Source organism: Mustela putorius, unplaced genomic scaffold, assembly GCF_011764305.1.
Source record: "Mustela putorius furo isolate JIRA1106 unplaced genomic scaffold, ASM1176430v1.1 tig00003859_pilon_pilon_pilon, whole genome shotgun sequence".
Lineage (NCBI taxonomy): Eukaryota > Metazoa > Chordata > Mammalia > Carnivora > Mustelidae > Mustela > Mustela putorius.
The window spans coordinates 10,424,004-10,450,643 of NW_025422011.1; the positions used below are offsets into that span (position 1 = coordinate 10,424,004).

Below are 26,640 nucleotides of genomic sequence, written 5' to 3' on the forward strand. Positions count from 1 at the left end.
ACCATAAAGGCAACCCAGTCCACTCCCACTCTACACTAAGATTTTAGTGCAAGGACATCCTTCAGCCTCTTCTTTCGGGTTTTACTTGGAGGAGCCAAGGACCAAAGTCAGGTGGCAGGATCCAACGTCTTCATGGACCGGAGGAATGTTCTGGAATGTCCACTAGGGGGCACATTATCAACGGGCCAGAGAAGGCCAACAAGCTGGTTAAATAACAGGGAAAGAACAATTTCTCAAAGGACATGAACCTCAATGGGAAAATTGCCATTGATCCCATCCTTGGCTTGCCAGGTGAACATGCAGAACTTTTCTTGATTGGGTTTTACATAACGCTCGAAATTGTGCCGGAGGAGAAAGTGATCTACAACAGAGGGTCAGGGAGTTGAGAGATGTCCTCTTGAGAGATGTCCCAGCTCGGTGCTGCCCTGAGACAGAGTCCAGTGACTCTGCCCCCTAGGCTAGACCATGTGGGTGATGCAGATGCTGGGTCCCAGCACCCAGGGAGACTGGCTTAAGGGGGTGGAACAGCAGGCAGGCCAAGTGTGGCCAACCCAACCTGCACTGGACTCAGTAGCCAGCCAGCCTCACTGGGAATTAGAAGAGAGACGCTGTCCGTATTGGGACTCATGGGGGATTTTCTCTCTGCCAAATACGAAAGGCCTTATTAAATGAGCACTAACTTGCTTTTACTACCTTTGTTCAGGTCTTGAACTTCTTCGTATTCCTCTTACTTCTATTCTTGTCCTTCCGATAGCTTTTCCTGCCTTTTCTTTCTTCATTCCTTAATGAGATTTAAAGAATCCTTGGAGGAGGAGAAAATAAAATGTACCGTTCTTTTTGAACTCTAGTAACCTCGCTTGAAGTTTGAATTGCCTGTAAGCCTTTACAGCTGAAAACCTGTCTCTCCACTTCTCCATAGGAGGGTTCCCAGTGTGGGCTAGGTCTTGGGAGTGAGGCCCCTAGAATTCCAACCCCATCTCCTCTCTCTCCTCATCCAAAAGCTGAAACAAAAAACATTGAAGATGGGAGGAAAAATGGGGAAAAAAACCCGTGTACATCTGCTGTACCCCACGCATTTTGACATATATGAACTCATTTAATCGATCATCTGTCTTTCTGGTAGTAATGGCGGTTCCCATTTTACAGATGAGGAAACCGAGGCTCAGAGCCATTCAAAAACTCATGTAAGGGCACATAGGGAGTAAGGGGTAGGGTTAGATTTGTACTCAGAATTTTCTTTTAAAGACAGCCATTTTCTAATTCAACTTGAGCTGCCTTTCCTGAGGTTCTTGCCATTCTTCTGTAGGGAGTGAGGAAAGAGGAAGTGGTTTGGACTAGACTTCTGGAAAACAGTGGTCATCACATGATGAGGCAAACAGTCTGGAAGCCTGAGGGCGTAGGTTGAGGGGGCGGGTTATGGGGAGCCCTGACGGGCAAGCTACCGGTGTTGAAGCCCAGATGTCAACACAGGCAAGAAATGGGGCTGGAGGCTGTAGAGCTGGTTATTGAGAAAGAAGGACGGCTCAGCCAGACCTCCTGCTCCCCTGACCCTTTGCCAGGCAGCATGGCAGAAATCATATTGACATAGGACCTGCTTCTCTCCCTTCCAATAAACACAGCATCTATGAGGTTGTTTACAGTTTCCGAAGTTAATTCTATCACCAATGTGGCCTAAATGGTGAGTGTACCTTCACCTACTCATTCCCAAGCCCTTCCTGTGGTTTTTGGAAGCCTCCTTCAGTCCCACCAGACCCAGAGAATGAGGGCACACTGACCTGGTTTGCAGCCTTCAGAGCTGACCTCTTAACTTGGACAAGTTCAATTTACCAAACTTTAGACTACGGGCAGCAAAGCACAGGAGGTCAGAGGCTCTGGACAGAGCTGAGCTCCGTTCCAGGCTCTACCCCTTTCTACGTGCGTATCTTAGGGACAATAATTAACTCCTTTTCAACCCCCAGGTGCCTCACCTGTTAAAAATAGGACACGAATTCTCCTTCATGGGTTAATAGGAACGACTCAGAGGAGTGTGACTCCAGGAATATGTAAGCACTCCGTAGAGGGCTGTTGGGGCCATTATTGATCTCGGCCTTCTGATGTGCACTCAAGATCCAGAGCCGGATCCTGCCCTCAAGCTTGCTCCCTTGTGGAAAAGACAGACCCAGGAGCCAATTAATTAGGTGGCACAGTAAGACGTGTGTTGATGACACCCGGACAAGGTAAAGGGGTGGCACTGGGAGAGGAAGGGACTTGGCCTGCGGAGGGATGTGGTGAGGCAACTTTCTGGGAATCTTGATCCAAGCTGTGGGTGGAACCACCAATTTGGTTAATCCACAGCCACAGCTTGAATGGCCAAGATTTCATCAAGGGATGCCTGCTACTCTTGCTTGCTAGACTCCTTGCTCTTTAGCCTGGCTTTGGAAGCAGAAGACCTTGCTGTGAAAATAGAAGAGCCTTGGAGCCCAAAATATTCTGGTTCCAAGCATCCTAAGTTAAGAGCTTAAAAGCTGATTAGAGCTCTGGAAACCAGAGAGGATGGTGAAGAGAGAGGGTAAGTGCCTACTGTGTGCATAAGGGACATGAATTGATATTCACTTAGGAATCAGTATTTTCGAGGACCTGATGGAGGCCAGACCCTGCCAGGTGTTATGACTTCATTTAATCCTCAGAGTGGCCCTGTGGAATTTTCATGGTCCTTCTTTTACAGATAAGAAAATGAAGGCTCCAAGTATTTAGGATGTGTGGACAGGGTTGAAGTTAGCCGACAGAGTCAGTCTTAAAACCCAGGTTTGTCTGATTTCGAAGCCCATGCTCCTTCTACTGTATTGGATAATCTCATGAATGTAGATTCACACAGGACGCTGCTTCTTCCTTTTCCAATAAACACGGCATTTATGAAGTTGTTTACAGTTTTCTAAATTAATGCTCTAGCCAACATGGCCGAGAGAGTGCGTGTACTTACGCGTAAACATGAGAGGTGCCTCCAAGCACCAAAGCAACTTTCAACATATCACTCAAGGACCTATTACACTAATGACCCTGATCATTGGCTCCTTGTAACCACACTTTTTGCAATGTCACTTTGCAGCTCCTCCCATTCAGAGGTGAAACCTCTTTCCCACCTTTCAAGTCTGGGCTGCCCTTATGCTCTGTCTGGTCAGTAGAACATGGTGGATTGATGGAGATCCAGTTCCTGGTTTAGGTCTCAAGAAGCCTTATGGACATCTATTGTCACTTGGATTGCCGCCAAGGCTCGATCAGGCAGCTGGGGGCATGTGAGGGACACACAGGCAGAGACCACCCTCCTATCTTCCCAGCCATGCCAGATGAAGCCATCAGAGATTCTAGTTGACCTGTTGTTAACCACAGACACATGTGTGAGTACAATCACAGCCAGCTGAGCTCTTCCTGGGTCAGCAGGAGCACCCAGTCAATGGGGACACTCCTGAGAAATAATAAATGTTTGTTGTTTTAAGTTACTGCATTTTTGGAGTGGTTTTTAATGCATCGGTAGCTAACTGCTAGAACCAAAAAATTAATTTTCTTCTTAATTAGAGCTCTATTCATTTACTGTCAGTACTTCAGTTTGGACGGATTGGTCCTCGTGCAGCTGCCATCTTGGGATCTCCCCTTGTCATCATTGTAGGAATTCCCTTTACTTTGCTCTGAGTCCCATGCCCTCCTCTTTCTCAGTTAACTCCCTTGTTTTGATGGAGTACATCCTGTGGGAATTGCCTGAAAACGGGTGGATAGGTTTGGAGACAATGCATATTTGAAATGCCTTCATGCTGCCCTTTCTCTTAATTTGTGGTTTAGCTAAATTCAAGTTCCAACTGGGAACTATTTCTCTCACAAATTTGAGGGCACTGTTTCATGGCCTTCTATGTGGCTCTTGAGAAATCTCATTCTATTCTGATTCTTAATCCTCTGTATTATCAATCTTCCCTCTCCAGAGTTATATTAAAAGATCTCTTTGCCTCGATTGTGATGAATTTTTAAGATGATGTGCTTTAATGTGGGTCCGTTTTCACCCGTTGTGCCAAGCACTCACCTGGTTGTTTTAGTCTAGATATTTGTGTTCTTCAGTTCTGGGAAACCTTCTTGATTTATTCTTAAATGAATCCTTCCTCTTCATTTGCTCTTCCTGAAACTCCTATTATTCACAAGGTAGATTTCCTAGAATGGTTCCCTACTTTTATCTTTTCTCCTCTGCTTCCTTTGCTTTGTTTTTTTCTCTCTTTTCTGGGATATTTCTTTAATATTATTTTTCCAAATCTTCTATTGAGTTTATTTTTCAATTTGCGGTTTGGAGTTTAAATTTTATTTTATTTATTTTTAAAGGATTGTATTTATTTCTGAGAGACAGAGAGCATGAGCATGGAGGGAGGGAGATAGAGGAAGAAGCAGACTCCCTGCTTAGCAGGGGACCTGATGCAGGGGCTCCATCCCAGGACCCTGAAGACAGACACTTAACCAACTGAACTAGCCTGGCACCCCTAGAGTTTAAATTTTAAAGACCTCCTTTTTTGTAGGTGTTCGTTCAATGTTCCTTTTCATATTAGCGTTGTGTTCTTGTTTCATTGATATATGATCTCCTCTTATCTTAAGGTGGTTATTTATGATGTTTTTTTAAAGTTTTCCTCTCTATAAATCATCTCCACTTCTGATGTGTAAGAGGGAGCCAAAGGAAGCTAAGAGCTCTGTGTCCCTGGTGGGGGTTGAGATGTGATCTCCATGACAGCTTGGTTTGCTGGGCCATTTCCTTGGCAGAACTCTCATGTTAGTATCTTCAGAGTTTTCTCTCAATCTTATCAGACTCCCCAGAAAGACTGAACTTCTGCCTGATGGATACATGCTTGGCTGCTGGCACTCTGGAAGCCAGGCTTGGGGGGAGAAGGCAAGGGAGTCTCAACATTCCTTATGTATGTTTTCACTTCTCAGGATGCTATTTCTAATGTCAATGGGATATAACTTGTTGCCCCTCATAGACCTTCTGCTTTGCCCTCTTCAGAGAATGGATTTCTGGTCATTGGTTGAGATTCAGAAAGAACAGACTTTTAGCTACTTGGAGTGAAGAGGGAGATCTGGGGTTCTAACTGCATCTTAAATAGACCTCAAAGCCATCCTCCTATTTTTAACCCCATCTTCTTCAGCACATCCCAGAGGTAGCTAATGCTGCCAATTTCTGAGCCTTTCATGGGGGTTCTGCATCACACATGAAATTGACCCGTTTTCACTTCCCCACTGCTGGCTTAGGATTCAGCTTCTCCAGATTTGCTGTTACCAATGAACTGTCACTCTCCAGCTTCAAATTTTTGTTCCTATTGTCTCTTCTTCCATTCTTTTTGATCCCCCTGGTTTACACCTTTTTGGGATATCTCTTTATTGTCTTTTCAGAGGTTTGCATGAGAGAATGGAGGTGAGTATGTTTACTCTTCTCTCTCTGCGTGGGAGTCCAGTAGTACTTGGTTTTTAAAGAACTAACGCTTCAAGATGTCTTATTTAGTCTGAGCTATGTAGACCATACATTTTCTAGAGAGAATTAAACTTTCTCCCAAAGAAGACTGACCCTCAAGTGGTAGAAGTCCATGTGATTTTTTTTTTTTTTTTAAGAGAAAATGAGAGTAAGGTTTCAGACACTTCACAGACTTTTAACCTTGTGGTTCTAAATTACTGAGACAGCCAGATCACCACAGCTCTGCCCCTCCAAGGCTTCCATTCTCTTTAAATCAGAGACTCTCGAGTCCATTTCCTTTAGCCTTTTAATAGTAGCCTTTCGGTATTTTTCCAATAAGTACTTTCAACAGGGCAATATACATATCATGCTTTCCTCATTACTACTGGTCCATCAGTAAGTATACAAAAATCAGGGGAAGGGTGTGCTGTGACAAATCAAAGTAACAATGGTCACTGTACATGCATGAACAATGCGCTATTCTTTGAAAACTCAACAAAAGTGATTTATAGAAAGGCATACCTATTACATAAAGGTTAACGGGCCACGTTATTTTTATTCTTAAGTACAACACGTAACATTTCTAGGGAAGTCAGAGGTTCATTTCTCCCACTCCTCGGCTGTACTAGTATTGAATGAACACTGGCTATGGAATCAGTTCTTGGCATCATGGTCTCAATATAAAACTTTGAGAGGTTCTGCTGGAGAATTCCATTCTACTAGGCCAGAATCTACAAAATATCGATATAAAAGAGTCTCTTGCCCCATTTCTTTTTTTTTTTTTCACGCAGTGCTAATTTAAAGACAAACCTCAGGAGACACAAAAGATTTACAATTATAGGAAAAACTGCATCTTAAACTCTCAGCTTACTGGAATTACATCATTATTTCAAATGGAAGAGAATACCTCCTATTCCATGAACTCAGGGCAATATTGGAGGGCTATTACATTCAAGGGCTGGATGCTCTGGGCCTACAACAGTAATAAAAGGAAAGATTGTATGAAATTCTAAAATAAAATAGAAAACAATCACCTATCTCAGACTGTTTATTGAAAATCTCTAGAAAAAGAAAACCATCCCTAACTGTGAGACTTTTAAGACTATCCATGACCCTGAAAGGAATCTGGGGACAGATCAAACCTGGAATAGCCCTCTTGAAACAAATGCTAGAGTGGCTAAAGAACCAGAGTGAGGGTGTCTGCAGCAGACCAGGAAAGCTCTTGGAAAGCAGGGAGCACTTGGACATAGCAGCTGTGAAGGGGAGTGGCTAGATGTCCTTTTCTTTGCTATCCACTTGAAAATAAAGAGAAACCCGGACCGCTGGATATAGAACTGGCTGAGGAAGTTCACAGAAGGAAGTTTTCAAAGATGATGATTGAGAGGTGGTCATGAGGATGGATAGGGGAGAACAGAAATTGGAAAGGACTGCAGAAAGCAGGCCCCTCTTTTAAAAATAGTTCCTTCCTAATCACCCCATGTATAAGACCAGCCCTGACTAATGTGGGACTCATTTTCTTCTCTTCCTCCTCCTCCTTCTTCTTCTTTTCCTCCTCCTCCAACTCTCTTCCTCTTCAGTCTTAGCAAACCTATCAGTTTAGGCACAGATGACTTTTTGTGGGGGCATAAGGAAAAGGTCTCGTTTCATAAGAGTCCTTACTTTATAGATTCTATTTCTTCTATTACAAATCATCTTTGGAAGTTCCAGGACCAATGGGACTTCTGAACTAAGGAATAAAGACCGAGGACTTGCCAAGCAAGGCATAAAGCCATTGTTCTCTCATTTGGTCATAACCCTCCCTATCTGCTGCCGAGACTCCGATGGCGGGCAGCCCTGTAACCTTCTGAGGGACTTCCCAGGTACTTAACTTACCCTGAGAAGCAACTGCATCGGGGACAGCTGGCTTGTTAAAGTATAAACAAATACGGTCATAAAAACACTCAAACAGGATCGACACAGCTGCTCCCCTCCTCCCCAATCTGTGGCAACCGGTTGGCTACGGTCTATGCTCTCTTTCATTTCCATTGGCTTCTCTTTTTATTACAAGAGGTCAAAAGATTCTCCCATAATGTTTTTTGGACATGACTTAGCAGGGTCAGCGTCTATGAAATGGGACGCCCCAAATGGTAGCTCCTGCGATGTAATGTGGCTTTTCAGAGCCTTACAGGGCAGAGAACTGGTGGTCATTCTCATGTAAAAGCTGCTGAGGCTCCTCCCCCTCGCAGTTCAGGTGCTAAGACGGGACAAAGTCTTTGGAGACTCAGAGATAAAATAGTGCTGTCTTCCTCGATTCTCTTTGGGATTTGGTTGAGTGAGCCTGAATGGGGGCTTAGTGGCTCTGAGATGAAGACTTTCGAGGAGGGCCTTCTCACATCTTCCTGATGAGTTTTTGGGAACCAGACTTGGCTGGTGAAAACAAGTGAAGGATCACAGCACCAAGGGTTAAGGTGGAAGAAGTACAGATGTTTATTATGAATCAGCTTGAACCCTTTATGCCTCTGACAAAGTAACAAAAAAAACAAAAAAAAAATCATACTAATCAAAGGACCTCCAGGGTTTAATATTTCAAAAACACAGATAAATAGCTTCCTACAGATAAATAGCTTCACCTTTTGGGTATTTCCCAGAAGCACATGAAAAATTTCCAGGGGTTCTGTAGAAGGGGCTTTGTAACCAGTACATTCTGACCCCTAGCCCACTGGAAAGAAATGCCCAGGGATGGGCTGCAGGGAGGGGGGGCGGGGATGTGGACTGATTCAAATATCCTCCCAGGGACCAACCCCTCTTAGCTCTGGGGGACATGTATAGCAGGTGGTTGCTGCCTGGGAGGAGGAGTGGAGGGATGGCCGGGATCAGGAAGACGTATTTGTGGCTTTTGTTAGAAGCCATCCAGAGCACGCCCTACGGGGTGGAGGCTTCTAGGTGGGACCTGAAACAGTCAAATTCTTGCAGGTTATCAATTGGGTCCTCATTTCAGAAAGCAATGCTGTTTTTATAAACTGGACCTGACTTTAAAAAACAAAATGCAAAAAACCAAAAAGGAGTAGAAAATTTTATACTAAAAAAAAAATCCCCAAATGAAACAATCAGTAGCACGTCACATCTGTGAAGTGTCCCAGCTCCTTCTTAAGGTGATGTCTCCAAGTGCTATTTCTCTCCAAGGTCACCACGGCATGGGTGTTACACCCCAATCTTCATGTCCACGTTCTGCAGGTTCCGCGTCTCGTCGGCTGTCATAAACTGATCGGGGGTCTCCGAGGGCTCCTTGTTCACCAAGTGCACCATCTCCTGAGACTTGCTAGCCTCTCCGTTGATTCCGCTTGGCTTCCTGTCCCCCACCGCTCCATTGCCATTATTAATCACCAGCTTCTTCTTCTGCCCACACCTAATGATTGAGAAAAAAGCACATGAGAAGGCGCTCTGATGACACAGATCATCATTGTCACCACCACCCTCAAGGTCATCACGACAGGTTTGGATGGTCCGACTGCATTTTTCATCCGACCGATGGTTAACCCTCCAAAGTGAGTCCCTGAACCAGCAGCAAAAGCATCACCTGTGAACTTGTTAGAAACACACATTCTCAGCCTGACCCCAGAGGTACCGAGTAGGAGAAGTCTCGGAGTGGGTTTAATCTCTGCTTTTACAAGCCTGCAAGGGGGTTCCGATGCACAGCTAAGTTTGAGAAACTGTAGTCCCAACTCAGGGACGCCAGGGCTAGTATTGTACTCCAAAAATTCAGTAAGTTGCCCCCGTTTATTTGGCAAGTAATAAAAGAACTGGAATTCAAGCCTTTTGGTGTCTGACTCCTAAGTTCTAATTCTCCTTCCTCATCCTAGGCGATGGCAATGTTTGCCTTTTTTAGGCACTTCAGCAGTTCCTGCAGACTTAGATAAACCATGGACATGAGGACTATAAATCATTCTGATTTGTGTATTCAACCAAGGGCCCTGACTTCCTCTCCCAGTGGACATTTTGTTGGCTTTATCAGGGTTCTGACTGCATGGCCTGAGAAAAATGAAACATTATTCTGGACATGTAAGGCCGTATTGATTTTCATCAGCTAACATTGGGTAACTTCCATATAACTCTGCACATAGGAGGCTTAATTAACTATGTAAAGAAAGCTCTTCACCGTTACTGCAAGGGTTCTCAGTAACATTGCTCAAAATTCGAGCTCAGGAGGTCTTCTATGGGAGAGCATGACCTTGATGGTATCTCCAGGTCATAGCTGTGGCACTGTCTTGGCCCACTCAGCCTGATGCAATGCTTCCTCTGTCCCATCCCAGGCCTACGGCTGCACATCTAGAAGTCAGATTGCTTAACAGAAGCAAAGCTGCAGAGCCTCATGGCAACAAGGAGGTGGGGAAGGGGGAAATGGGCTAGCATTTATTGGACACCTCCTGACTGCAAGGCACTTGACATATAATTTCATGAAATCCGCAGAATAATCATGCAACGCAGCTGTTATTCTAGTTACACAGCAGTGGAAACTGAGGTCTGGGGATGTTTGATAACTAGCTTGAGGTCACACAGCTAGTAAGACAGAGTCAATATTCAAATCTATGCCTTTATGACCAGAAGCCTGGGCTCTGCCCAGCTCTATTCATGCTGCCAGCCATCTGGAGATTTGGAAACAGTGTGAAGTCGGAATTGTTCACTTTGCCGCTGGATATTTGGAGTTGTAGAGACAAAGCCTCTATTATTCACGATTATGGGCCATTCCCTTTAGAATTGCCAAGGCCATAAACTTTAATCTCTTATTTGGGGAAGCAGAAATTATACCTCCTCAATGGGAGGTAGATCCTGTCCCCGCTGGCATGATGTTGAGGAGGGGTGGAGGGGGTCGTCGCTTGAACTTTGGAGCATGTCCGTGGAGCTGGGACTATGGGTGCAGTCCGCACAGTTAGGGGTAGGTGCTGGGAAGGCTTGGGTTTTGAGAACTTCTTGCTGTGTGGCCTGGAGCAACTCATTCAACCTCTCGGATTCTCAGGTTTCTTATCCATAAAATCAGGCGGGCAAGAGTACCAGTCTCATGGGATTGTGGAAAGCCCTTGAAACACAGCCCAGCACTGACACATGAGTGTAACCGCAATTACCACGTGTTGCTCTTTCTCAGGCGGATGGGGCAGCCAAGGCCTTGGAGAAGCACTTAGGACAGGATCTGGAACACAGTGAAGGTTCGAGAAACGCTGGCTGTAGTTCACAGAACCAGAGCCATATGAGTTGGGATTTGCTTGTGTTCTGGTTGCTCCCAACCAGTCATTATATTTCCTATGAAGATGGCCCAGAAGGCTGAAGGCGGAAGTCTGCTTGTATTTTTTCAAGTTCTCCAGTGGGTATCTCAGGTGTTCTTTGGAGGGAAGGTGCCTTACTAAAGCAATTCCCATTTGCTGACCTAATGGATAGTTTAGAAGTTGAATGGCACATTGTAGGAAAGTGATTCATAATCACAAAAAATGTTGGTGCATGGGTGGGGGATAGGGACTCTTGCTATTTTGTCTAATAAAGCTGATTTTATTTAATTATTTTTTAATATTTTATTTATTTATTTGACAGAGGGATAGATAGAGAGAGAACACAAGCAGGCGGAAAGGGAAAGGAAAAGGGAGAGGGAGAAGCAGGCTTCCTGCTGAGCACGGAGCCCCATGCGGGGCTTGATCCTAGGACCTTGGGGTCATGACCTGAGCCAAAGGCTTAACGACTGAGCCACCCAGGTACCCCATAAGCAAAGCTGATTTTAAAAGTGGATAACGTTGAACCCATGGGGCACCGAAATACTGTGCTTGGGTTTGTCCTGCCCCCATTTCCTTTTGGATTTCTGTGTCTGTGCTCTGAGTTTCTTCAGGAGGACAGGATGAGTCCCATAAATAACTAGTTCAATATTTTTACTCCAGGCACTAGTTAGTAAGTCCGTCCGTCTGTCTGTCCATTCTTCCTTCTTTTTTTTTTTTTTTTTTTTTACTTACTATATCACTGTCTTATTAGAAAAGGTAATAACCCAGGAACAGCCCGATGGAAGAGATGCACAGGGCGAGGGCCGAGGAAAGGGTGCGGAGTGGCCTCGTCCCTGTGAGGGCACCGGCCTCCCCAAAGCTCCCCATGGTCACCAGGTCAGAAGTGTTAATAAGTACCTTTGAAAAGACAAGTTATAATTTTTTTTCATTCTTTTTAGTTACAGAACTTTCAGAGAGAACACAAGAGCTGAGGGGACTTCAGAGGTCGCCCAGCCAACCTCTTCATTACGTAAAACCAGAGACAGAGTCCAAGAAGCCAAGGGTATCATCTGAGGCTACACAAGTTACGGCAATAAACAGAGTATCTGCAACTTAGACTTTCAGACTCCAAAGGGCAGACAGAGATCTCTAGCAAACTGTACCCCTTCTTAGGCTCCTTTCTCCTCAAATCTTAGGCATCAGTCAGCTGAGCAGTGGAAGGAGCCATGCGGGGGTCTCAACAGGTCTCCAGAGTGGGCAGCCTGGGTGGGGCGAGAAACCAGGTGGCACACATTTAGGGCATGGAGGAATTTATCCTGAAGGTTTGGGGGAGAAACTTAACAAGGGCTCTTCTGTCTTCCGCCACCCCAACACTCCTTAAAGATACTTAGAGATTTATTTTGCATTGTGTCCGAGCTGTGCCACCCAACATGACAGCCACTAGCCATGGGCCACTATTCAAATTTAAACCAATTAGAACGGAAGAAAGTTAAAAAGTCACCTCCTCAGTCAAATAGCCACATTTCAAGTGCCTAGGATCCACAGGTGGTTGTGCGTTAGTGCAGATGTGGAACATTTGCATCATCGATGAAAGTTCTATAGGACAACTTTGTTCTGGAGGACAGAACAAGGTTGGGTGAACAAGGCAGTGAGCTTGACTGTAGCTGAAGAGAGAAGGAAGGTGGCTAAACCATGGAGCTTTACAGAAGGGGCTTACCAAGCAGAGGGGGGACCACTGCCCTCTGGGAAGCGGCAGCACAGAAAAGATGACTATTCCCCATCAGACTGACAGCTGGTGAAGGCTTTTTCTGCATAGCCATATAGTGACACCCTTGAATCATTCCAGCTTTGTGAAATCTCCTCTTGTAAGGTGCTCACATTCCCTCCCTCCATCTTCATACAAATCAGATCACATCCTTATGGCAGAGGCACTTAACCCCTCGTGGGCCTCATCTGATACCTACCAACCCAACCGACCCCTAAGATAATTGTCTGCTCTTAAGGAAATGGAATGAAGTAGGATTTTCACTGGAAAGTGGAAAATCAAGGACTCTGGTTATGAACAGCAAGGGAAGATGATGTGGGGCGTGGCGGGGATGGGAAAAGCTAAAGAAACAACAGGGCCCTTCCATCCGCATCTTTACGATGCATGACTCATGGGTCACTTTGTCCTGGAAGCCCGTGGGCAAGCCTTGCCCATCAACTTCAGTAACTGCTTTTCCCTTTCGTCTTTTAACCAAAGTTCATACACCAGAGCCCAGCCCAGAGTATGTTCTCAGAAAGATCAGCTGAGTCAGATCCAGTAAGTCAATGCTGCTGTTAAACCTCAAGGTTCTTCTGGGCTGGGATGGCATCTTTTCCGTGTTTCATCTTTTCTCCCTCACCAGTGCAGATCGTAGGAGCCGCTCAAAAGACGTTTGCTGGACAAACGGAAGCTGGCCTTGAGTCCTTATTTTCCACCAAACTATCTTTGATGAAAATAAGATTCTGGATCTCTCTAAAATGTAATGTTCAAAGCAAAAAGGCCCCAGCCTTTTAAGAGGATTAGAAATGGGCTTTCGGCTTTAGAAATGCAGCGCACATGAAGGGGCCCAGGGAGCCGTTAACCACCCAGTCGCTGTGTGGCAAATCTGTTTCCGATTATCAAATCGGGACATGGTGATTTATGGCATCCAAGCAGCTGCTTTCCCTGTGAGATACTCGCTGTGCCGGTCTGCGTGTCCCTGTTTGCCTGTTGCTAGGGTGACGGCTGGTGTTGGGATGGGGCGGGGGTGGGGGAGGAAGGCAGCCGTTGGGCCCCTTTCTGCGACTGACAGTCTGGGGAGCGCCGTACGAGCTAACCAGCCCCACTGGGCAGACTCCAGCTGCTCTCAGGACAGCTGAGATGCTTCTCAGAGGAGTCTCCCACTTGGACAGCCTCTGGGGCCAATGTTTCTATGGCGACGTGTGCAAACCTTATGGACGGTGTATGTGAGCAGAGGGGGTGCAGTCTAGAGCCTGGAACAAAAGGACTCATTTCCAACAATAGGAAATTCATCTTTAATTGGGCAAAAGTAATCTAAGAGAAAACAAGAAGGCTGAGGGAAAGTATAAAGACGCTTTGTAAGGGCTCCCTCAAGTCACGTTATTTAAATTCAGCAAACAAATTCTCTTTCCATTTAGTCATAAGAGCCTCCTAAGAGGTCTTTCAGATTTCCTTTTCTAGTTTTTGTTCCTTTTACAGTTGGCTATCATGAGTAATTTTTTTTATCATTTTTTATCAATGACCATTTTTTAATCAATTTATCAATGATAAAAAATTACTTCTTTTTATCATTCTCTCAAAAGGTACAGATAACAACAGCTATTTGACTTTAAGATAGCACTTTTATTAACTTGTACCAGCAGGAAGTGACATCATCTAGTTTCCTCAGATAACCAGTAACCTCAGAGATACTGCACATGCACTGCACATGGCCACACAATTAGCAGTTGCTTTCCAAAAGCCAACAAGAAAGATTCTAGCATGTTGTCCGGATCCTCTCCTCAGTCAAGAACCCCTTCTGGCCTGTTAGATGATCTGTTGATACAATAAAGGGAGCCCTCCTTAGAAATACAATTCTTTTATCTCGTCAGAAGCAAGCTCCAGGGACATTTATAAAAGGTGGAATATTCTTCTGCATATGCTCAGAGGAAGACAGGGCACATTTAGAGCCCTGGAAATTGAGACTCACACTTTGGAGGGCCCTGTCAAAATTCGTGTTGCTAGAATGAAGTTTTTCCTTCATTTCAATAAGGTGGTATTATGTCTGAGACTAACACAGCTCAGTCAGGTACAGGCACTATTTAAGTAACTTCCGACATGACAGGTCTTCTTTGGGGTGAAGAGAGAGAGGGACCTCTGAGAATATGACAGCAGCCCACATGCTGTTTGATCGACTTTATTCAGACTTTTCGAAGGAAAATTCTTCATCATTTCATAGACCTCTTGTCAGAGAGTTCTTCCTAAGCAATAACCTGAATCCTTTCAACTACAGTTTCCAGAAAATACAAAATAGTATCATTACAAACAAAACAAAACCAACCCAAACAGCAAGAAAGCCACAGAAACCCAATGCTTATTTTAGGTAAAGGTTCTAGAAGGTTCCATGGGCCATAAGCAGGCTAAAGGGAATGCCCAATTCCTAGATCTTTTTACAGTGTTTTTGTGCATGGTGAGTGCACTTACTAAATACTATTTAATTAGTCAATGAATAGGTACATACTTTTATGCCTTCCAGGTAAGATATTTTATAAATTTCATTAGATAGTGTCTCCATGGGTTTAACTCTGAAGTATTTAAGAACCTTGAAAGATTAAACATTACCTAAAAGTGATGGTCCAAATAAACACAGGGTTTCTTTTATCTAAAGAACGTGCCAGAGCAGGGCTTCTTAAACTGTACCATGCACATGGGTCCCTGAGATCTTGTCAAAAACCACAGATTCTGATTTAAGAGATCTGGATAGGGCCTGAGATTCTGCATTTTTAACAAGTTCCCAGGGTGTTGAGCCTGCTGGTTCCAGGGGCTACACTCTGGAAATTCATGGAGCCCACACATAAGTGACGTCCTTTCATTTTTTTCTTTTCTTTTCTTTTCTTTTTTTTTTTTTTTTAAGATTTTATTTATATATTTGAGAGAGAGAGAGAAAATGAGAGGGAAGGGGTCAGAGAGAGAAGCAGACTCCCTGCCGAGCAGGGAGCCTGATGTGGGACTCGATCCAGGGTCTCCAGGATCATGACCCTAGCCAAAGGCAGCTGCTCAACCAACTGAGCCTCCCAGATGCCCCATAAGGATCTCCTTTCAAAGCAAAGGCCCCAAGGTGCATCCCCTTACCTTCTTCGACTATTGACAGCGATGCAAACGGCAAGAATCAAAGCCAAGGCCAGGAGGGAGGCCAAGATGATGAGCCATTCTGGTGAGAGTGAACCAACAGACAACCATGAGCTTGGGAAATACATTTGGTAAAAACAAAAATGCACTTTATAAATTGATCTGGTCCAAACAAGAGCTATACTCAGTACCACAGGTGAGTTCAGCCAAAGGGCCCTGCCAGCTGGCAGATAACACCAGACCAACTCTGCTATAGGTGTCTGCCCAACAGGCCTCTTATTTTGAACTCTGACCACCAGTCAGAATTTTCAAGTTCCTCCAGGAGAAGCATGTCTCCAAAAAAAGCATAGACTGACCTGTAGAAACCTGTAAATGCCTTTGGCGCAGTGAGATTAAGGAGACTAAAGGAAATTTATGTTTCCCTCAGAAGGAACTTTCCTCTTCTATATAAGAGCCTCCACCTTGTGTTTTATTAAGAAACACAAATGGGAGCCATGCCCTAGTTGGTGGGAAGAGGCTGAATTTCTGCACATTCAACAGGTCAACGGTGTGTGTGTGGGGGGTCATTTGGTAAATCTTATCCTTCAACATGTGCATGCCTTTGATTCAGCTTTTGATTCCTGCTTCTGGGAATTGATAGGACCTCAAAATCCATTTTGAAAGATGTTCATTGCGTGCTGTTTCTAATAATAAAATTTGGAAACAACTAATGTAAGAGTAAGGGGTCAGTGACCGGAATTCGGTCATACCCACTCTATTCTGCACAGTGAGAACAGGAGAAGAATATTTACTGACAGTGGAAAGCTGCAGGCAACCTGTTGGGAGTGGCGGTGGTTCACTAAACAGTATGCGTGCTGTAATTACATTTTTGTAGATAAATTACATTTTAAAATGATGGGAAGGACATCTATGAAAATGGGAACCGTGGCATTTCCAGACGGTGGGGGAGCTAACAAATGATTTACATTTTTGTCCTTTGGTTTCTATTTTCTCAAATGTCTCCACGTATCACTTGTGGACCGTTAAGATGTTATATATGGGTTTTACAATCAAATTTTAACGGGATAAAAATGTGACTTGACAACTTAAATACGTTCTCTTGCCACATGGGTTGTATATCTGTGCAGTGAGATAGAAGCTCAGGACCGGAGAAGGATGGGAAGTCATGGACTGGCCACTCCCCCTTGGGAGTCTTGGTTTTCCTCCCACTTCCTGCTCAGGACGCCCCTGCCTGGCCTCCACCTGGTTAGGTGAGGGTGGGGCGGGAGATGGAGTCAGGAGGTGGGCACGCCAACAGGAGGCCTCACTTCCGTTCTTTTCTCTGGTCTCTCCTGTTCAGACTCACTAGAGCCTGGAAGAGTACTGCAAATCGCATCTCCACCGCCCCTCTTCCCAGGGAGCCCACTCCCTCTCTCAACTTGCTCCTGTCCCAGCTGTGCTCAGGCAAGCTGAGGCAAGGGGGCAAGGTGCACCCTGCATTCTTCCCTTTCCCCGAGGGAGGCTCAGCTCAGAGGCTTCTGAAGAGGCGAAAGTTAAAAAGAGAATTTACAACCCTAGGAGAAAGCTTTCTTCTTTGTAACCCTACTGCCCCTTAGAAATGCTCCATTTTGACCCCAAGTCAAATAAAGAATGTGCCTTGAGTGCCTTAAACCTCGATGCCCAGGAGAGACAGGTGTCCTGGCCCTCTTATCACATGATATGACTCATTTGGACACTTCTGTCTGGATCAGGAAAGACTGTCCCTCGAGAAACAGTCATTTAGGGACCGGAAGAATGTTTTTACTCCCCCTACACACATGGCACTCATGTCTCCCCAGTGTCTGCAGTGTGAAACTTATATGCTGTCTTCCAATCCCAGACATAAAGCGGAAATTGGGCCGGGATAGGAAGGACCTGGGTATGGGACAGGTATGACCCTGGGTGACAGATCACTCATGTGGGAAGGAAGCTTTAGTAGCTAACGTGTCCCTTCTTTGGGACAGGCCAGGAACAGGTCTGAATCTTAGCTCATTCTATTTATGGGACCCGGAAAAAACAAAGTTCCATTTTTTTCCCTACCAAGTGCTCTCATTCACCTTTTAGCTTGCAAAGAATGATTTTTTTTAGTATTTATTTATTTTTTGCCACACAGCTTGAAACTTACCTGGAATTTGAGGTTTCCGCATAGGACCCGAGGTCGTGTTTGCCCCACCTTCTTGACTCCCACTTGAGTGTCCTAAGGGGGAAAAAACAATATCTCTCAAACAAAGTTTGGAATGCCTAACGACGAGCTCCTTACAGAGCAGCACGCACAGCAAACCTCTCTACCTCCTGCATCACTGTGAAGCTATTTATAGATTCAAGCCACAGACATTTATAAAGTGTTACATGAAAGATTTCTCGCCAGAAGAATTGGTTTGATTAAATCCAGCATCTGGAAATGTCACTGTTCATCAAGAACATGAGAAATCTCACCAGCAGTGCTGTGCAGTGTATAAGACCTTGGGTTCCCAGAGCCTGGGCAGCCCTAGATTCATGTCCGCTTCTGTCTCTTGCTAGTGATGTCTGCTGAGTCAAGCTACCCTCTCCAGGTATTTTCTCACTCAGAAAATGGGGATAAGGATAAAAATCCATCGCTTCTCGGCCTTTTGGCTAAGATCAAGTGAAGAGTAAAAATCTACTTCATCACAATTTCACAGAAGTTTAAAGAAGTACACAAGAAAGGGAATTGTGGAGAAAAAAAAAAAAAAAAAAAAGAATGGGAATTGTGTGTAGTTGCTCCATCCTATTTCTGATTTAGGACCTTGCTACTCAAAGTGTGGTCCCCGGACCAGCAGCACTGGCATCAGTCGGGAGCCTGCTGGGAAGACAGAATCTCAGGCCTCACCCCAAACCTACTGAGTCAGGATCTTCATTTTAACAAGATCCCTAGAGGACTCAAATGCTCTAGGAAGTCCAAAGCAAATCTAATAATCGCATCCAGTGTCTTCACAGACACGAAAATAAACATTAAAAAATAAGGGTTTAGGGGGCAATGGCCCTTTCTGTCTGGGAAAAAATCACCCTATTAGAGGTCCTGCTAATATTTTATTGAAACATGCTTGTTTTCAGAGGAATGAATATTTTCTACCACTACAAAACAAAATAAAGAAACAAAGCATCTCAAACTGGAAGGAAACGTCTCAAGACAAAGAACCCACAACTCTAATCACTGAACATGACATCGTAAACTAATGATGTGCTATGTGTTGGCTAACCGAACATTCGAAAAAAAAAAAAAATCCACAGTCTTCCCGGGAGCCTGGCTCATCAAAATGAGGGAGGCGTCGTGTTTTAAAAGAAACTTCTAACCCTCTCGTGAAGAGACTCACCTAAGTTAAAGCTTTGTCTTTTGTGTTTTATGCTCCCTCCACTGCTTCAAAACATAATTTGAAAATATCCCACAAAAGTGAACTTGCTCCCTCCTACCCATGGGGAACCCACTGCAATATTCTCAGGTCTACCAAGGGAAGGAGAAGCAAATCAGAGCAGTCCGTCTGGCTAAGCAAGGGATGAAGATGCCCAGGGGTGGAAGAAAGGATGATGTCTGCGAAAAGTCAAACTTTAGACAGTGGACAGTGAAATTTTGATGATGGTGGTTGTTCTGGAGAGGATGACTCCCGTTTATGCCATCTGATGTTTTTGTTAAACTCAAAATGGAACAAAGCAAATTCTTAACAGACCTCTGGCCATTCAACACACCTCATGCCACTAGGACAGTAGCCTTAAACTTTGCAAACCTCAGGAATCCAAAGTGCTTTTCCTAGCTGCCCCCAGCCCCCAGGGCTCTTGGTCATTGGCATGTCTTAACCCACACGGGTCATGGGATGTTGGCCATCTACACTGGAGATCTTTGGGCTTGAAAGCCCACTAAGCAGTATAGTCTCTCTCCCTGGTCTTCCTCTGACTCATAGCGGCCTTTGATATTTGAAAAGGAGGCCACTAATGGATCATAATCTCTTTATTTTGGTTTTCAAAAAAAGTGCTCCCAGCAAGGAAAGATCTGGGTGTGTGTACAACAAGATGAAACCTCCCACTTGAACAATACACACCTGCACAGGAGTCAAACAAAAGAGACCGCTCCCGCCCACCTGATTCTCACTTCAAGCGAAAACCAGAGAAGATGAACGAGATAGAGCAGGCCTCACCTTGCACCCTAGAGGTCTGCAAATCCAGCCAGAGCAGGGCTGGCTGGGAAAGCAAACTCGGCCAAGACGGACACTTGACACTATAATTTGGAGATGAGATACAACCTGAGACGTGTGCACAGAGATAATTCAACTGGCCTTGACTGTGAGAAAAACAGTCTAGGACAGAGTTTCTCAAACTTCAAGGCACATACAAAACACCCAGTGTTGGGGGAGGCCTAATTAATAAAATGCAGACATTGATTCAGTAGGTCTGAGATGGCTGAGGATTCTGCATTTCAGCAAGCTCTGGTCCAAGGACCACAATTGGATTAGCTCTCTCTTGATTTCAGAGAGCATGGTTGTAATAATAACTCCCTGTCATTTCTCAAAATTTTTCATTTTCCTGATAGTTGCCATTCTTCAAAAAAAAACTCTGGGAGGTAACAGGGGCAGGTGTCCTGATCCTCTTTTTTACTAAAAAGGAAAACTGAGTTGGGGAAAGGCTAAATGGCCCATCCAAGGAACGTAAAGAGCTTGGGACTTTTGTCTTTACTTTAGAAGCATTTCTAATGAACCCTTCTATCCCGTGCTCTTGTATGAAAGCTTATTACCAAGCCACCTTGTAAATAACCGTCTACATATTTGCTTTAAGTGTGTGAATCTTTAGGCCCAGAGGCAACTGCAGCCCTGACTTGGGCATGAGGGGAAGACCATGGTCCAGATGGATTCCCTGGTTTTCATGGGGTCACCTGGACTAATGATATCAGGGTCACCGGTATTGGAAGAACCTTTCAGTGGTCCCAGCATTACCAGTCACAAGTAAACCTGCCTCATGTCAGACTTTGATGCCTGCAGTAATGTTTCCAGGGCTGTGATCTGAGTCACAGCAAACATGTATCCATTTAATAATATGTGCCTGGCAGTAATTATGGTCATTATGGAGTGTTTTCTCCAGAACATACTTATAGAGGCAATATGAGACCCCAGGGCTTGAAACCCAGTTCCACCACTCAACTCACCAGTCATGTCAACCCAGCCAAGGTACTTGCCCTCTTGGGGTCTTAGTGTCCTCGTCTGGAATATAGGGATGCTAACCATACTTTCAAAGGTCACAGGGTTTGTAGGATGAATAATCACCCTATTATATTATAGTATATAGTATTATATACTATATAGTATATATTAGTATATATATATAGTATACATAGTGCATACTATATATAGTATACAAACAATACCCTGTGACAACTATTATTATCTTATTTTTAATTATTAGGAAACTGAGTCTCAAATCCCTTAAGCAACATCCTTAGTATATGCAGGAGCTGGGGTCAAGCCCAGGCCATTCATACTCCAAGACCCACGTTCTTAATCAGGCTGGAGCAGTATAATGCGAAATTGAGACCCTGCCTGAATTCTTCCCGATCCTTCCACATGGAAGACTTCTCTCCAACACAGTCGTTCTCAAAGTGCGGTCCCCATCCCTGCAGCACCAGCAGCACCAGGGAACTTACCAGAAATAGACCTACCACATCAGAAACCTGAAGAATGGGGCCCAGCAGTGAGATTTAATAAGCACTCTCCATGATTGTGATGCGTGCTAAGGAAGTCTGAGAACCACTCTTCTCGAGACACTGACTCATGCTTTATTAATCATCAGCAGGCTCAAAGATGATAATAGCAAATGACTACAGTAGCGCAAACTCACCAGCTGATTCTGATCCATGAGTGGTATGGGATGTTCCACTGGGGTGAACCGATGAGTCCTGGTCTTCTGTAAGGAGTAATCAGAACAGGCTCATTACTGGGTGTTCCCCACTGCAGTCTGCATTTCCTCACTTTTGTAATTTCAGACATCCTATCACCAAGTTTAGTGTTTTAAAGGTCATCAAAAAACCAATGGCAAGGAGCCTTGAATGGCTCTATGGTACTAATTACTGTTCATTGCTGGATTCACTGGTGAGTAGGCTAGGGATTTTAATCAAAATGAAAGAAACTGGGACAGCACAAACCATCCAGGATGACCACAGGAAGTGTGGTTTTGGTAGAAATCTAAGAACATAACACTCTAACAAAAATATTATGATGTCTTCACAGATCTGAGGTTGGAACTTGATACTGTGTCTTTGAAATAAAGACTATATGCTTTGAATTACACAAATGTGATTACTGGGAGTATGTGTACTCTCTGACTCAGAGTGTGAGCCACTTAAAGAGCTTTCTCAGAGGCAGGAAATAGAAAATGGTTTTGGTGTGCAGTAAAGGATTTTGGTGTTGAATTATGTAAAAATTCAAAGGGAAAGGTCAACTGCTTATTTAGGGGAAAAGAGCCTGAAGATAAGTGAAAAAGGAGTAAGATGATGAGAGCTAACATGTAAAAAATGTGGACCTGGCTATTAGACTATGTTTTAAAAAATAACATTTTTCAAAATTTAAATTTGTATTTTCAACACCAAGAGTTAATATAATCCCATCGTCCCAAACATCTATCACCAAAAGATTTTAGATTGAGACAAGCTTACGAACTACTCAAATCAGGGTCCACAGGTCAAATCTGGGATTCAGCCTATGGAAACCCCTCCTCTTCTCCCTCTTCCCCACATATTTTCCAACATGCTGGAATCTTAAAACAAAACAAAACAAAACAAAACAAAAGCAAGACAACAACAAGACAAACAATAATAACAACAAAAAGGGACAGTGGTTTCATAAATGGCTATAGTCACCTCTTATGAAGACCTGTAAGGAAAATACAGTAATCTGATCATCACCATTTCCTTGATTAGAGAAGGCAGAAGTAGGCATCCTGTCACCTCTCATGTAACTGTATAGAGGAGACAGCTTGTTTTGTTCCTTAGTTAGAATACTCAAAAATAGCATTTGTTAAAATGCCAACACCAGTACCCCCAATGCCACCACCACCACTGTCACCACCATTGTCACCACCACCAGCACAATGGCAAATGTTTTAGCTCTTAACATTAAGCATCAAAACAGAGAAAAATGTATGGGAAGAAATAAGCTTTATCTGAGTGGCTTGGAAGAAAACCAAGGATGACAGCTGAATCACTTACTAATCATTTAATCCATGAAGAACCACGGAAAATCTGTTTGACCATGGAACAGAAGGAATCCACATATGTGTGTATCCATTTTGTAGAAAGCATTTTATTTACTAACAAATAGGCTATGTAGCCGTTTCGCGATACTATTACTTTGAAAATTGCCATTTGAAACTTAAATTCATTTGATTGAAGCACAGTCCTTCTGCCCAGAGAAAAGAGCAGTGCTCTAAGATTCATTTCTTTGGAAGAAAACGGACAATGTTACTTGGGATGTTTCCTAACTGAGGGCAGAACCATGCTGAATAATTAATCAAAGGGTGTGAGGAACTTTGTCTTGCCAATATCACCAAAGTGAGTACTTTTAAAAACTGCTTTTCTGGAAGCTCTGGGTGAGCACCACAGAGGAAAGAATCCAAGCACTTGGCATTCTGAGTCTTCTGTCCCCATTTCAGTTAGAGCATCACAGATGTCATCTGTTTTATATACTGGGTTCTTATAAGACTTATTCATTTTGTGGGCGGAAGAGAGGCAGACCTTGCTACAGATATAAATATATATATTTAAAATCACAAATCTTTAATAGAATTCAATGGTTGAGTGGCAGGAAATACTTGAATCACTGAATCACTGTCATGAGGAGGAGAGATTTCAATTCTCATTTCTTAGTCAGAGTAATATTTCTAGTTCTTTTTTCTTCAATATAAGTTTCTTAATGCAAATGAGGGAACAAAGAAAGGGAGAAGTAGGGAGACTGGTTATTTGAGAAGTCTCACTTTCCTTTTAGGTCCATGTCCAACTTAATTGAATAAGTCATCTTTAATCACCCCTTTGTCATTGCAACAAGAGAAATCATGTCTATTTATTATTAGTAGATTAAATCATAAAGTTTGAGGTATGAATCATAAGTAGGTTTAGCCACAAGCCCTTCACCGAAAGTAAAATTCACCAACCCATCACCAGTAAAGATAATAATTTCAGAGCAAAGATATTAGCATATGTAAATTATTCACATGTTGGGTAAAGCCGTAAGAAACAGGTAGCATATCTGAGTTGAATCAAATGAAATTGCTAATATTTAAAGACTTTGACCTACAAAAGTATTGATTTCAAATGGCTCAAGTCAAGATATCACAAGATTAGGAACAAAGAAAGAAATTCTACCATAACAACCAAGTCACAAAAATAAACAGAGACTATACTGGCAAATAAAAGCATTATTTATCTAAAATAAATCTAACTTTATTGGCACTAGAATGATGACCTGTGATAAAGGCCATCCCCAAATCACAAATCGGTCTAATCACAGCCCACAGAAAAAACATCCTCCTGTAGTATGAGAGTATGCGCTGTTTCTCTCTGTAGAGAAATCAAACCGGATGACAAAGGGCCAAGTTACCTGAAAAGAAATGAATAATGTTAGAATTGGGATCTCCAGCAATAATGACTTCAGTAACTCCAGGCGACCCTGTGTTGGCAGGGGTCACTGGGATGAGGGTCCTGTATTCCCCCGTGGCAGGTGAGTGAGAAGTAGAGCCTTCCACTGAAGTAGCTGAGTCTTCAGGAAGATGTCCACCTCTTCTTCCGCCTCTGCCATCAGTTCTATCTGTGTGGAGGTGGGACCAATGGTAAGCCCATGATTGTGAGGCCAACCCCCATCGGGGGCTTTTCTTCAGAATGTGCCAGTGCTGCAAAAGCTTTCCACTTGTTATTCATGAGTATGGAGCAAAAGACAGTGCAGTTCGTTCCTACTATTGAACAGAAGCGATATTTTGCCATAAGCACCACCTGGACATGATTCAGTGGAAGAGATTCTGGTGATCCCAATACCCAGAAGAGGCATTTGTCACAACATCTGCCTGGATTGTTAGCCACCACAACTGTGACCTTGAAGTCAACTCAGGTACTAGATAGTCTTGAGCTCTTACTCAATTGGACCAGGCTTTGATGAAGTGAAGAAAACACATCATTGAACTAACAAGTAAACTGCTGCTGCCTGCATATGGAACCGTAATTGCCAGGGCTCAAAACCGTGAGGCTTTCATTACTCGTTCCTTTGCCATAAGGGCTCTGCTTCCTAGTCACCAGCACCATGGGCATATGTCCAGAGGATGAAGGCAAAATAACATGTTGATGAAAGGAAAACAGAGAGTGACAGAATTCAGACCTTCACACCAATTATAAATCATATATAAGTGATTTTGAAACCATGCCACTAACTCTAGAGTTTAAGAAACCTGACCTTTAAGATTAAGAAATACACATTGCACTGAATGTACAATAGCTTCTAAGAGACCTACAAAGCAGAAAAATCAAAGAACCATCACCAGCCGTGCCTTCTGATCAGAAGTAACAGCACAACAGCAGCCACCTAATGTACCTCCACCAAAGACACTGCAGAAACATCCATAATTTACAGATTTTTATACAGAGATGAAGGCTGCAGGGCTTTACCATCCTTACTGCTAGATGTTGGAGCAGAAGTCACTGGCTGGTCTTTATCTTCTTCCAAGCCTCCGTGTGAGGTAGAGAAGCTATGAGTCTGACTCTGCTCTGTTTCAAGGAGGGAGGAATCCAACGTTAATTTGGAGCCATGAAATAAAGCCTCTGCCAGGAGGGAGGAACTGGCTAGAGCTAGTGTCCATGGGTGGGTGCCTAAGAATGCCCAAGTTTGTGTCCACCATTCTCCTCTGATAGCTAGAAATGTACAATGGAATTGTTTTGTGTCTAATTGGCTCCTAAGAACCTCTTTTTCAGTACAGTCAAGAGAGGTAAAGTGCCAAGGTGAAGTCTGAGCCGACACTCTGTCCCCCCAGATCATCCTGGCCCGAGGGTAGCACTTAGGAAAACCAGGGAACACAGAGACAGGGAAAAGGGAATGGCTGACTTCTGGTGTTCCTGTACACAGTTAAGGGCACCCAGCTGTGGCTTCAGATGTGGGACTGCAGGGAAATAAACACCAGGATAGCAGAGAGCACACTTCTCACGACCAAAGGGAAAGAAGCTCTAGAATCTAGAATAACCTGCTCAAGTAACTCAGATCAAATTTACACAAAGAAATCTTAAGTCCCTTCTAAAGAAGATTAAATTAAAGTTAGTGTTTTATTCTGTTATTAAGTTTTTGATCTTGTCTATGAATGAGGATTCTCTTCACTGCACCGAAACGTCAGGAAACGCTTGCCTGGGCAAACACAGGGCCCCCGCTGACATATACCAATTTGAGGTTGAACCACTGCCCATATCTGAAATCACTTTGACTGTTTTGAGTTGATTTCTCATGTGTTCTTCTAAGGAAGGGACTGACCTCTGAGTTACAGGTGCAAGCATTCCATAAGGCACATCCATAAGCCACGTCCACCACCAAGTAAACATGACAACCAGGAGAAAGACGGTCACCAAATCCCCATCCCAGTACCAGAATAAAAGTCAGAAGGGACATAAAGTAGAAACACAAGGCCCTCCACTGGAGGGGACCTTTTTAGTCTTCTCTCCATCTCCTTTGATTCTTAACACTGTGCTACCTACATTCTTGGTGATCAAGACATGCTTGCGCTCACATGAAGGAGTCTGCCCAATATGTGCATCAAGCAGTGAAATGAAGCCCTTAATTCTGGATTTCTTTCTTACTCTGTCAGTATGATCTCTGTCAGGCTTTCATACTCTTTCTTTCATACTCTGTCAGGCTGATCTCTAGGATAGCCCTGTCCATACAGTGGCAATTAAGGCCACTAAGAGTTTAGCATTGCTTCTCCCAGATGTTTAGTAGTAGGAAGAAATATTAGGAAATGTTCCTCTTTTGTTCCCGGGCCCTGGCACCTTTGTTAATATTCACAGCATGTCTTGCCCCTATTCTGTGGGCTGCTAAAATTTCCCAATTTTACATGATTATCTGGCCCCGAAATGTCTTTTT

At 43.8% G+C, this 26,640-nt stretch overlaps 1 protein-coding gene across 20 annotated transcripts in view; it reads right to left on the reverse strand.

The window, feature by feature from the left end:
• Nucleotides 1–5,741: 5,741 nt before the first annotated feature.
• The window catches only part of CD44 (CD44 molecule (Indian blood group)), an 86,993-nt gene continuing 66,094 nt past the window's right edge, over nucleotides 5,742–26,640 (reverse strand). For 9 of the 20 annotated variants that reach the window (XM_045066026.1, XM_045066024.1, XM_045066033.1 and 6 more), the window contains 6 exons: nucleotides 25,185–25,283; nucleotides 24,130–24,336; nucleotides 21,377–21,442; nucleotides 17,664–17,735; nucleotides 15,524–15,602; nucleotides 5,742–8,837 (listed from right to left, as the gene is read on the reverse strand). In XM_045066026.1, coding sequence (XP_044921961.1) covers nucleotides 8,633–8,837; nucleotides 15,524–15,602; nucleotides 17,664–17,735; nucleotides 21,377–21,442; nucleotides 24,130–24,336; nucleotides 25,185–25,283 — 728 coding nt within the window. In that variant the 3' untranslated portion in view covers nucleotides 5,742–8,632. Of the gene's footprint in view, nucleotides 8,838–11,380; nucleotides 11,931–14,014; nucleotides 14,228–15,523; nucleotides 15,603–17,663; nucleotides 17,736–21,376; nucleotides 21,443–24,129; nucleotides 24,337–25,184; nucleotides 25,284–26,640 lie in introns of those variants that run through there. The other 11 variants (XM_045066034.1, XM_045066036.1, XM_045066039.1 and 8 more) reach the window with 5 other exon arrangements.